The sequence below is a fragment of the Habropoda laboriosa genome, unplaced genomic scaffold (assembly GCF_001263275.1).
Source record: "Habropoda laboriosa isolate 0110345459 unplaced genomic scaffold, ASM126327v1 scaffold128, whole genome shotgun sequence".
NCBI lineage: Eukaryota > Metazoa > Arthropoda > Insecta > Hymenoptera > Apidae > Habropoda > Habropoda laboriosa.
The window spans coordinates 2,151,418-2,163,429 of record NW_017100281.1 but is presented as its reverse complement, the minus strand read 5'-3'; the positions used below and the strand labels follow the sequence as shown (position 1 = coordinate 2,163,429).

The window sequence follows — 12,012 nt, the reverse complement described above, 5'->3', positions numbered from 1 at the left end:
AAAAATTTTAGAATTTCATAATTTCTCTGAAATAGCAGAACTAATCAAATCTTTTTGAGTAAATAAAGAATGAACTTATGCCAAAAAAAAGAAAAAGGTTAAAAATAACTCGTTCGTTTCTGGGAAGCAGTTAAAATCCGAATTACAGTTACCTTCTTTAAGAAACGGAAATTCGTGTTCCCAAGGTTGGGCAAGAACGAGACCGTATATCAGTAAAGTCAATATTCAGAAACGCGTAATGTTTGCTAAAAAAATACATTCACCGTTCTTTATATTTTTCGAGGACCGTCTTATTTACCAACCAGTCGAAAATTTTGAATTACGTTCGTATAAAAGAAGAGAATACATCCAGAGACACGTTTAAACATAATGAAGTTGTATCCACTGTTTAACACGAGATGAGTCCATATTTGTCTACGAATATTTCTTCATTTTTATTTCATTCATGGAACATTAAAACACTTTTTTTTTTTTGAAGAAATAGAGGTTAGGAAATACTACCGTAACGCCGCCATATTGTAAAGAAATTAAATGATGTAATACTTTCATATTCTCTAAGGATAATGTATAATAAGGTATAATATATAACAAAGCCCTCGTAAAAAATTTTCGATAAAGTCAATTATTTAAAAAAAAAAAAATATCAAAATTAGGTATCATTTTCAGACCTTAACCTCTTCAAGAACACAGACACATATGTGAAATTTAGTTTTTCCAAAAGTTCCAATATTTGCGACAGAGAAGACCTAAAAACTATAATCTCCCAACAAGGAAAGCAATATAAATGCAACTAAATAAGAAATTAGATCACTTTTTCTAACTTTCAAAAAATCCTCCCTCAAGGGGTTGAAAGTGATCTAACCCCTAAATGCTTTAATTTACGACTTATTTCTTCCTCCGACTATACTTCGATGCCTGACTGATTTTACGACCTCGCTACATCGCTTCCTCCGACTGTAACTTTTCATTCTTTCGTTTTATCCCCGACGTGACGATACATGCAAGTTTAACCAAAAAGAGAACGAGGGAAAAAGCACTTTCGAATATAAGCAACCACGGAGATCTTTATTGGTGTCTAGTACGAAAGAACGCGAGGCGAAGAGATAGCTGCCCAGGCATAGAGAAGCGCATAAACGAATACAGAGGGGAAGCTATTGCCGAGTGTCACGAGGAATACAATCGAGTACAGAGAAAGAGGGACGTGCATTAGTATTCGAACGCGAGAAGAGCCACGATGGGAAACTCACCTACCGGCGTGCCTCACGTTCGAGTAACTCAGAACACTGACACATTCGCTGTTGTAACGAACTGCCGTGGAATCGTAAAGCCTATATCCCGTGAATTGCTTCCGCCTGCAGCACGTAATATAAATATCGTTTGCCATTCGTTCCACGTTCAAACGCACGAGCGCATTGTTTTTCTTTGATAGATCGACGAGCGAAGAAGGATCATGGCTGTTGCGCTACTCGAGAAAATTCAATTACGCCAGCTCACTGCGGTTTCTTTTTTTCTTAGCAACGATAAACACTTCGTTTGGGAAATGGCTCAATTAGAGCGGATTAGAGCAAATAGTATACTTTTTTTTTTCTATACATTGAATACCCAAAAAAAACAATAAAATGTCTATTTCACAGAAATTGTGATTAAAAGTTTCAGTTTATTTTTCATTGTTTATTTAGTGTAATTTATGAAACTTGGGATTTTTGAACCTAAAAGACAAATGTTTATTAGACTTTTATGTTAAAATATTTATTTCGTAGAAATTGTGATTAAATGTTCTTGTTTATTCTTTTGTCATTAATTTCGTTTACTTTTTGAAACTTTTAACTGTATGTATTTGTCTTTATTTTTATGTTTACAATTTTTCATTTATTACTATCTCTCATTATCGTCTGAAAAATTACAAAATTTCACATTTGTATTTCAAACTTTTGAAGAAAATTTCAAGAGGGTATTGCTCACTTTATCAGAGAGGATATCAAGGTAAACTGATTCCAAATGAATCCGGTTTTAATATTTGTAACAACGATATCTGATCTTATGAAATACTCTTTTCTTATTGTTAGATAAGTATCTATTCACAGCTGCGAAGTAATCTGTCATTATAATTTCTAACAGATGGTAGGTGCGTCCTAGAAACTATAGTAATGGGGAATCAAGATATATGTCCTAATTCACAACTGACGAATAGATGTTTAGTATTTCTTAAAGAAAGGTATGGGACTGTTTTCGAAGAAACTCTGCAGCTTCTGATATACAGGGTGGGTCACGTAAAACAGGTCACCTAATTGTCTTCTTTAACTATAGTGGTACGAGGAAATTTTTGCACGTAATTTAAATGGTTTCAAAGGAAGATAAATTTTTTTTTACAAATTCCACTTTTTCTGTTCTTTTTTTTTTTCAAAGTCATCCATGGTTTTTTACCTGAATGTACAACGACCTTGAACTCTAAAATTTTACGCCAAACGTGAAGCTTCCTCTCATTTTTCGCCGTTTCTTCCATTAGAAAAATTTGTCTTCCATCTTATTCGCCATGTAAAACCATTTAAATTATATGTAAAAATTGCCCACAAAATTCATTCGAATAACGCCTAAAACTGGCACACGTGTACATACAGTAAGTCAAAAAAGTATCGTTACACCCTTCAAAACAGAATAACTTTTTTTTTTAATTGAACCAAACGACTTAAGCTTTTTCGAGAAGTCTCTAGATAACTTACAAAAAAAAATTATAAAAAAATTGCAAATGGTTGAAATGGTTTTCACTGCTGAAAATTAAAAAGAAAAAACACGTTCTGTAGCTTTGTGCCAGTTACGTACATGCTGAAAATTTCATCGAAATCGGTGCACGCATCGAAACCTGTGAGGATCTTTAGATTTATTATACAGTTATAAGCAGAAACTCCTGAAAAATTGCGATGTTCGTCATTTTTAACCATTTGCAACTCACAGCAACGTTAACCAATTTTTTTTTCACCCGCTGTATATACCACGATTTGCCTATAACGTACGTCGAGGACGTCGAAAAGCGCCTACTCTATGTGGAAACGGTCGATCCTCGATCGTCGACCGTGAACCTCGTCGCCAGCAGAAAGACGACGATGTCGAAAGAAAAACGAGGCTCCCTCGCAAGAGCACGCCAGGTACGCACACACGCGCGTGGTCTGCGTATGCCAGGTGCGTAATCATTTCTAATGAAACGTTGTCATTTAACAGTGCGATTGTAAGAGCGCAGAAACTTGTTTTCACTTGCGCGAAAAACGGCGACCGTTAATGCAGCGGTAAAGACGCCTCTCCCGTTACAGCATTGCGCGAGCACGGTATATACGCGCGGGGAACACCTTCCTTCAACGATGCTCACTTACGCGTTTACGTGTCGCACAGATTTTCTGTCCTTCTGCTGTTCGAGAGAGTCGCGCGTTCGAAGTAATACGCCCAAAGACCGTACACTTACGAAGAAGAATGCACGTAGCCGGTGTGTGTGTGCGCAAGGCAGCGCGATTTCTAGAAATCCACAGGACAAACAACCCTTAATCTCCCACGGTCTACACGCCTGCGATCTTTTTTCTCCATCTTTTTGTCGAGATTCTAGGATATTCCGCTGTTGTAAATCGCGACATCGCGTTACACGTGAAAACGCCGTGTACATCACCGTAACGAGGACGTTGCGGTGTTTTGTTTGCCATGTGTTAAGGGGCCGAAAATTTCGGCGATATTCGAGATTTTTTTTCTCGGTGTCCATAACGAGTAATTATGTCAAACCTGTTTTCATTCATTAACATACTTATAGAGCATACGAAACAATTTTTTAAATAGCTTTTCGATTGTTTGTTTAATACTATATCTTAAGGTAAAGATGGCGCTTTTAAAAAAAGAGATGCCTCGCTGTCGAAATTTATTTTAGCTCACAGAATCATCCAAAATGAAAAAGTCGAGAAGTTTTTTAATCAGTATGAACAGCGCTATTTCAGGTACCAGAGTTAGGTACGTAAGTCAAAATTGAACAAAATGACGCGCATTCAAAGTTCAAGTATCGAAGTTTTCCATTTTTCTAAGTTTTGCAATGTAAAAAAATACGAAATTTTCAACGTAGAAGTGCAAAATCTGGTAGCTGCGAGAGCCCATTGTATGTGGAATAACGTGTTAAAATTTCAGACCAACTGGCAGATTAGTTTTTTTTAATTCACTTCCATCAGTTGAAAAAAAAAAACGTTTCAAGAAAGACGCGTTTAAAGTTGGAGTATTAAATCTTACGATACACCTCTGCACTTACTGCACTGTACAGTTACATTAAAAAGGGTTACACTACCACATTATTTCAGGTCAGAAAGGGTCTCATGAAGGAATAGCACAATAGAATCAAGTAGAAATGATCTCGATAGCACAGCTAACTATAAAACCCTATAAAATCCACAACACTTGAAATTTTCCTGCAAAAATTTACCAGTACATTCTTCAAGATTCGTACTTTCAAAAAACCCAATTTTTTCAAACCCTATTTACAGAACGACCCTAACTAATCGCGTGATATATCCGTCATCTAATCTACCTTACTCACAAAATGTCTATTTACTTATCCTCCGTTCATAACTAGAAATTTACGATCGAGGAAGAATGCAAAAGGCAGACGTGCAACAGTAGTACACGATAAACGTAATGGTATAATCGTGGCCGTTGAATGAAAATAAAGATATGGAGAAACGTGAAATTACAGAGAGAACCGGATAAGCCTCGTTATTCAGGGGCTTGTTCAGGAAACGTAGCCGTGGAAAAGTGTCTTACGTCGAACCGGTGTTGTCGTTGTTGCTCTCTGCGAAATTTACATCTTCTCTCGTTCTTTTCTCATCCTTACCAAAGATCTCGAGGATCGAAATTTTTCGTTGTACAATACCTTTTGCTCGATACTTCGTACGAATCATCTTCAAGCGATCTACACACGATAATCGACGTCTTGTATCGGGTGTGCATACACGATCACAACTTCACGATTCGCGACAGGTTACCAGAATGCACAGAGTAGCATAGCAATTTCCGAGAATCCTTTTGCGCCGTAACTCGAATGTTTTGCTTAGATTAACGCAAGACCGATGCAAATTCCACCTGTTAACTACGTCGGCGAAGATGTAACAACGTGTCGTGAAATCTTAATCCTCCGGCATGTGTAATTATCGGTAATTTTATTGGATCTTAACTGCAGTTTTGTTACTACACCGGAGAATAAGCAAAGATCCTATAAGAAACTTTACACCTTTGGGACGAACGCAGTGGTTAAAATTTTCAATTAGAGAAGCATTTCTGTTGTATTATACGAGTTTGCTTGGGCGTTGCACAATCTGTTCTACAAATAACTGGTAGCGAGGTAAGTTAACCAATTAGAAGCGTGTAGAATTTTCTCGATTAATACACACAGACGGAAATACACGTTCGATGGAATGACTCTAATCTCGAGCAATATTGTTAGAAGAATTACACGGCGATGGGACTTTATAAGCTTTGTAATTAGCCTTTTTTCCCCCCCATTCGTGAATAACATTTACGATATTGCTCTATTGATTATCAGAGCGTCACTAACATCGTAAAAATTTCATAACGGTTATATATCTAGGTAACTATACCGCAACTCCTACCCATCCTGTTATTCAATCAAATTCGTTTAACGTTGGCGCACTGTGTCGTGGGATTTTATAGTTAACCGCGCATCCGCCAACACCTCCACTATGTATATAATTGTCTCGCGAAAGTAACGCCCGGTTTAATGGCGAATATACAACTCTTCGGGGAAGTTTCGCGATTAACGATAAGCGATGCCCGAAATGTACGAAATGATTGTAAACGGTCGTCAAGTTCGATTGCACGAGCACACACTGTGGGGCAATGAAATTTTTATTATGTCCAATTCGAGAAGGTGCACGAACGCGAAGACAGGAAAGTGCAAGCGATTACGGCGATAAATTAATCTGATATTGAGGATTGTGTGTTTGATTGTTTAATAAAGCTTAATTTACGACACTTTAAAGAAGCCCTTAAAATAATTTCCCACTAATTATTGGAGGAATTATGATTTTCTTTTTCTGCGTTTTCTTGTCGATTTATTAAGGTCGTTCGGTAAATCACGTTTTATCACTGCTAACATTATTTTTGGTTTTGTCAACGATCTGTGGAGGAAGCTGGGTCGTCTGTGACCCGTGTTACTTGCGTGTACAGAGGGTTCGCGGAATGCAGGGGTGGGGCGAAAAATTGATTCACCTGGAATATTTCTGGGATTTAGGATAATATGGAGAAATTTTAACCGTTATGTGATTTATGATAATATGAAGAAATGTTAAATGTTACGTGATTTATAATAATATAGAAAAATGTTAGATCTTATGTGATTTATAATGATATGGAAAAATGTTACGAAAATGTAACAATTGTTGCATGATCTATAGGGGGACACAGTGCGATGTATTATAGACACTTTTTACGTGGATAGAGACGTAGAGAAGATTTCAAAATCATCTCTATCTTTGTTTCCTGAGAAATATGGTTCAGTACTTTTACATGAAAATCTGACAAAAAAATTCTCTGATGTATAGGTAAGGAAATCGTATGACGGGGTCAAATATGACCCAGTTCCACTTATCATCCAATATAAATAATTACACGCGAAAAATTTTTTTACAAATCCTATCTTTTCTTCTACTGCACATTAGAAAATTTTATTATAAATAAAATCCGAAACTTCTTTACATTTTACTCAACTCACCCTACACATAAAACACATCGATAAATTATTCTCTGACGAGAAAATCTCCCTCGGAGTACCATTCCACCGACGATTCATATTTTCCGCATGATTAACGACTCACCAAGAAGAACACACCACGTATAATAGACTCATCACCGTATAATTACCCTTTATAATTTCGACTACACGGCAGGTTAATGAAAATCCTTAGGAAGAACGTAGTACCTAACCGGGCATAATACACGCTCGAGCCTACAAAGAGCCGCTAAATTCGCAATAAATTTCGATACAGCGGTCTCGACGAGCGCTAGCCGGGTTGATTTACACGCGTAACTTTCAGGTGCTCGGTTGAATGATATTCGTAGGAAGGCATTCGCGGCTAGTGCCAGCGGTGAGAATGGAGGAAGAGAGGTCGGTGAGTTGAAGACAAGGAAAAAGGAAAAAAAAAAAGAAATGTAACAGCGACATTTGGCCGCTGGAGAGGCCAGAGGGAATGCCAGCCATACAATCCCTCGAAGTGATGTGCGGAAAGGATCACATGGATGTGCACCTCTCGTTCTCCCAACCCTTTGAGGGCATCGTCTCGTCCAAGGGCCAACACGCCGATCCACGATGCGTCTACGTTCCACCGTCCACAGGGCAAACTTTCTTCTCCTTTCGGATAGCGTACGCGAGGTAAGATCGCGAGAGATTTCACTGTTTGACGGTTATTTTTGCGGAAGGATCTTCACGGGCTGATTCGATTAGAGGATTTAGAGCCTACGGTGACGATAATGCGCGAGATTGATTACACTGCACGGTTTATCGCGAGCTCCGTGGAGAATCGCTAACTTGCGAGTTTGAACGGAACTTACGGAGTTTCGCGGCTCGCTGCTGCGACAAAGTGTAATTGGATAAACGAGCGGGATTAGCTGCGACTGTTATATGAATGATTCGTTCATTCTGAAGGAGATTTGCGATTTTTAGAAGCATTTTAGCGTTTCACGAATGTGCGTAATTTACAATCGAAACAGAAGTTATTTATGTCTTTGGTTCAGAAAACTTTGCATTTTTAAGTGAAATGAAATTATTGAAAACTTTTCTTATTTCAGTCGTGTTACTAAACCTTTTTTGCTAACTAAAGAAAAATTCGTACTTTAATCTTGATCTACCTGTCCCACTGTTTTTCACTCGTTAGTCAATTTTTTTTATAATCAAAGAAAAGTTCACAGTAATTTGATCTTGATCCATGATTCACTTTCATGCACAATCTGCCGTTTGATAATAAAACACTCCACCAATCCTGCTATTTTTGCCCAAATTTGATTTTTAAATTAATATATAACAAATGCAAATTTTTGAAAAAAATTCTGAAAATTTCACATGCTTGTGAAATCTGCCATTTCATGTGCAACACCCTCGATTAATAATCTCTATTAATTTACATTATCACCAATGACGAAGCGACAGAGAGGTGACAATTGAACCCCAAATATCGAAATAACCAAATGTATTATCAAACCGATACTCTAGATTCTGTTGGTCTGATCTCAGATGCGGTACCAAGCCAGATATGCACGGACAGTTCTACGAGAATACCGTTGTCGTTCAATACGACAAAGATTTACTCGAGGTCTGGGACGAGGCGAAACGATTGCGATGCGAGTGGTTCAACGATTACGAAAAGACCGCTTCGAAACCGCCGATGGTGATCGCGGACCTCGACGTAATACAGTTAGACTTTAGAGGTACAGTTCCTTTTTTTCTTTCTTTTTTCTTATACACCACAAACGCATTTTTCGCGCGAACGTCACTTTTAACGATCCACCAATCACTTAACATTTATCTGATACGGATGTAATAAATCCTGTCCGCGAACTTCTACATACACTACCGTCCAAAAGTTTCGAATCGTTATTTTGTGCAGTACAAATTACACAAAAATTTCCAAACGAAAATTAGCAATTTTGACAAAATTTTTACCGCTCAAATCGAGGTAAATTACCTCCAAATTCAGGTAATTACTATAAATCTCTACCAGGTGAATTTCAAATTTATAATAAATTAACAACGTGTTCGATAATTAACGTTAATTGGCAGATTGCTAACTTTTGGCCGGTAATGTACGCTCAGCATCGACACGATTGATGCTCGAAACTCGAAAGAACTTCTCAATCTACGATCTCGAAGTTCACTTGTACGTCGAGTTCAAGCGATTTATGTCGGCCCGATTTTTACCGATTCGCGGTACGTGTAGAGAGGAGGATAGGCGAAACGACGAGAGGTACACGTATCCCGTGTGCAAAGAGTTTAATACGAGGTAAATGATCGGCACCGTACACGGTAACTCGTGTAGCCGCGGTTGACCACAGGTGGAACCGCAGCCGCGCCACTTAATTTCACTTTATGCAACATGTATAAATCGCACCTGGCACGTTTCTGCCTAGAGAGTGGCGGCGGAACAGGCTGCCGCCACCGAAACGGAGAGCAAATACCAGAGGTGTATACTATTCTATCGATATTACAGGCGACAACGTGGATTGTTGGATGGAAATTCAACACGGCAAGGGACCCTGGGCACCTCCAGTTTCGGGAATAGTACCGCTTGGCTCTACTCTCACCCTGGTCGTCGCTATAAACGATTATCGAGGTAACACGAGGGAACGAACTGCGAAACGAAACTTTCTCGATGTTCTCCGTAGTTATAACCCGTAGAGCATAAGCGGCGGGATACGCCAGTAAGTTTGGAAACGAGGTTCCCGCGTTAATCTGACTTTTGGTAATTGTATCGATCCAGGGGAGTTCGACATGCGTGTGAAATCATGCGTGGCCTCTGACGGCGGTGGACACACGATACAGTTGAGCGACGAGTTTGGATGCGTGCTCAGGCCAAAGATGATCAGCCGATTCTTGAAGGCGCGAGGCTCCGACGATCGGGCGACAGTCATCACTTATGCCTTCTTCCACGCGTTCAAGTTCCCGGACGCGTTGAGCGTGCATATCAAGTGCAAGGTAAACAACGATGTTGGCTAATGTGAAGCAGACGGGACAGCTTACGATAAAGAAAGGAAAAAGAAAAGAAGTTCGATTACCTGGTTGAAGAAAAATATTATCACTTCTCGCGAATGTATGTAGAGCTGTAAGTGTGCCTTGTGTTAAGCGGTGCTCGTTGAATGGAAAGAGTAAATGTTTGCGATTGAACAGGTGGAAGAGAGGTTTAATGAATTTACACGGTGAAATGACTTGGACTTATTCGTTATGTAAATTCGCTTGTGTATATATATATATATTTGAAAAAAAGAGAGGAGAGAAATGACGACTGGGAACGTCGAAATGATAAGTTGTTTTGATCAATGTCAAGGTCGAGATCTGTCGTCACGGTTGTTTGGATCACTGTCAACTCAGTGGATCCGTTGGCCACTATATTCAAGAGCGTAAGGATCAGCTACGACCGCAATACCCACAGACCACAGTGCCGCCCACCGTTCACAACGACGACAACAACAGTGCCGACAAGAATAACGAAAACGTGGCGGGAGTAGGAGGAGGAGCTGAGCAAAGCGACGGTTCCCTTTACGACGACATCATTCAGGATGGCGATGAAATGACCTCGATAGGGGGTCATTTCTTGGGTGTGGAAAAATCGGTTCCAAAGGCACAAGCGCAGACGAGTAACCGGCTACCAGCGCCGGTAGTGGAGGCACCCAACGAAGAAGTTCATCCTGACGATACTGATCTCTCGGGACCGTTCTTAGTAAATATATACTTTTTTCGAGTCTTACAGTTTGTAGTGTTAAAGAACAAATTATTCGATATCCTCTGACAGTTGAAGAGCGATTGGCAGCTTCCCAAAAGCGAATTTTTATGTAACTTACAAGGTGATTGAAAAGTTAGAGGCCTGAAGATGATACCTAACTTTGGCATTTTTTTTTTAAGAAAATTATTCACTCAACAGAAAACTTTTCATGGGGGCTTTATCATACTGTCCTTGGAGAATGTGAAAGTATTTTTTTCATTTAATTTCTTCGCAAAATGGCGACGCTACAGCTGCATCGCTGAACCTCTATTTTAGATAGACGCTCACTATGTTGTCCTCTGCTGAGACACGATTTGACTGACAAGAAAAGTATCAAAACTTTTCGTCGTCTGCATATCAATTCCAATTAAGAAGTACACAGGATTTAAAAAAAAAAAACAAAGCATCGAGTATTACAAACGATATATTAGCTACAAAAATTCACTTTCCTTTAGAAACTTGCTGACGGGTCATTTTTGACCCGGTTCATCCTTCCAGTATTAAACATATCACTAACGAAGATAGAAACGAGAAGATTCAAGCCCAGCGATAAATTCCCTTCATCCACAAGCAGACTGGAATAATTCTCCCGTTCATACAAATTATCACGTTCACTTTCAGGATCCTCCGAGGGTGACACGATACGAGAGCGAGCAAGATCAATTCCCTCACGGACCGCGTAATCTCGAGGAAGACAGCGCCGCGATACCAATGACACCTCTCTCGTCTCCGAACGGCAGACGAAAGAGATCGGTGGTGGTGTCCGATAGGAAAATCCGCAGCGCCGACGTTGGCGTGAGCGGTTTGTACGAGGTGATCTCGGAGGCTGATCTAGCGTTTAGCCCGGACACTCACGCGGAAGCTGTGACAGTCTTCCAAGGTAGAATACGCGAAGAAGTGGTATACGGTATCTGTCTGCCGATGCCAGGTTTCAGCGCGCTGTTCATCGTCGTGGCGTTATCCGCGGTGATATCCGCTCTGGTCGCCGGAGCGATGCTCCATCGGCTGCAAGCTCAACGCGAGGCGGTCGACAGCAGGAAGAACAATAGGGCGGTGCATTCTACAAACGGCTGGCTACCATACGGGTTGTTGCGCGTTCGCTGCACGACGAGACCAGCTCCACCTCATCCGGAACAAATTCAACAAAAACAAACGAGTCCGGTCGTCACGAGTCCCTCGGTAGAGAGAGGCTGACGATTCGCGTGACTTTTGTGACCAGTAGTAGTAGTGGTTAGCGGCTGTGTTACGCTCCATGAAAGACAAATGTGCAATAATAACGCTGTACAAAGTATTTTAAGTGCGTAAAGTCACGCGCCACAGGTTTCTCTGTTATACGAACGATAACCGGAGACGATCGTGTTTTATTCGAGAGAGAGTGAGAGATTGAGAGAGAGAGAGAGAGAGAGAGAGAGAGAGAATGTTCGGCCAGTGTGCTTTTTTTTCTCAAATCGAGCCGAACGAACTTCCTCCGTGACGAAAATTCTCCTGTAGATTTTTGAATCAGGAC

At 40.0% G+C, this 12,012-nt stretch overlaps 1 protein-coding gene across 1 annotated transcript in view; it reads left to right on the top strand.

Annotated features, from left to right (window-relative positions):
- Positions 1-11,699, top strand: part of LOC108573653 — a 15,347-nt gene extending 3,648 nt beyond the window's left edge. Inside the window, exons 2-9 of the mRNA XM_017936130.1 lie at positions 2,119-2,129; positions 6,942-6,951; positions 7,182-7,405; positions 8,264-8,457; positions 9,237-9,359; positions 9,507-9,721; positions 10,071-10,463; positions 11,127-11,699. Coding sequence (XP_017791619.1) covers positions 2,119-2,129; positions 6,942-6,951; positions 7,182-7,405; positions 8,264-8,457; positions 9,237-9,359; positions 9,507-9,721; positions 10,071-10,463; positions 11,127-11,699 — 1,743 coding nt within the window. The remainder of the gene's footprint in view (positions 1-2,118; positions 2,130-6,941; positions 6,952-7,181; positions 7,406-8,263; positions 8,458-9,236; positions 9,360-9,506; positions 9,722-10,070; positions 10,464-11,126) is intronic.
- The last annotated feature ends 313 nt before the right edge of the window (positions 11,700-12,012 follow it).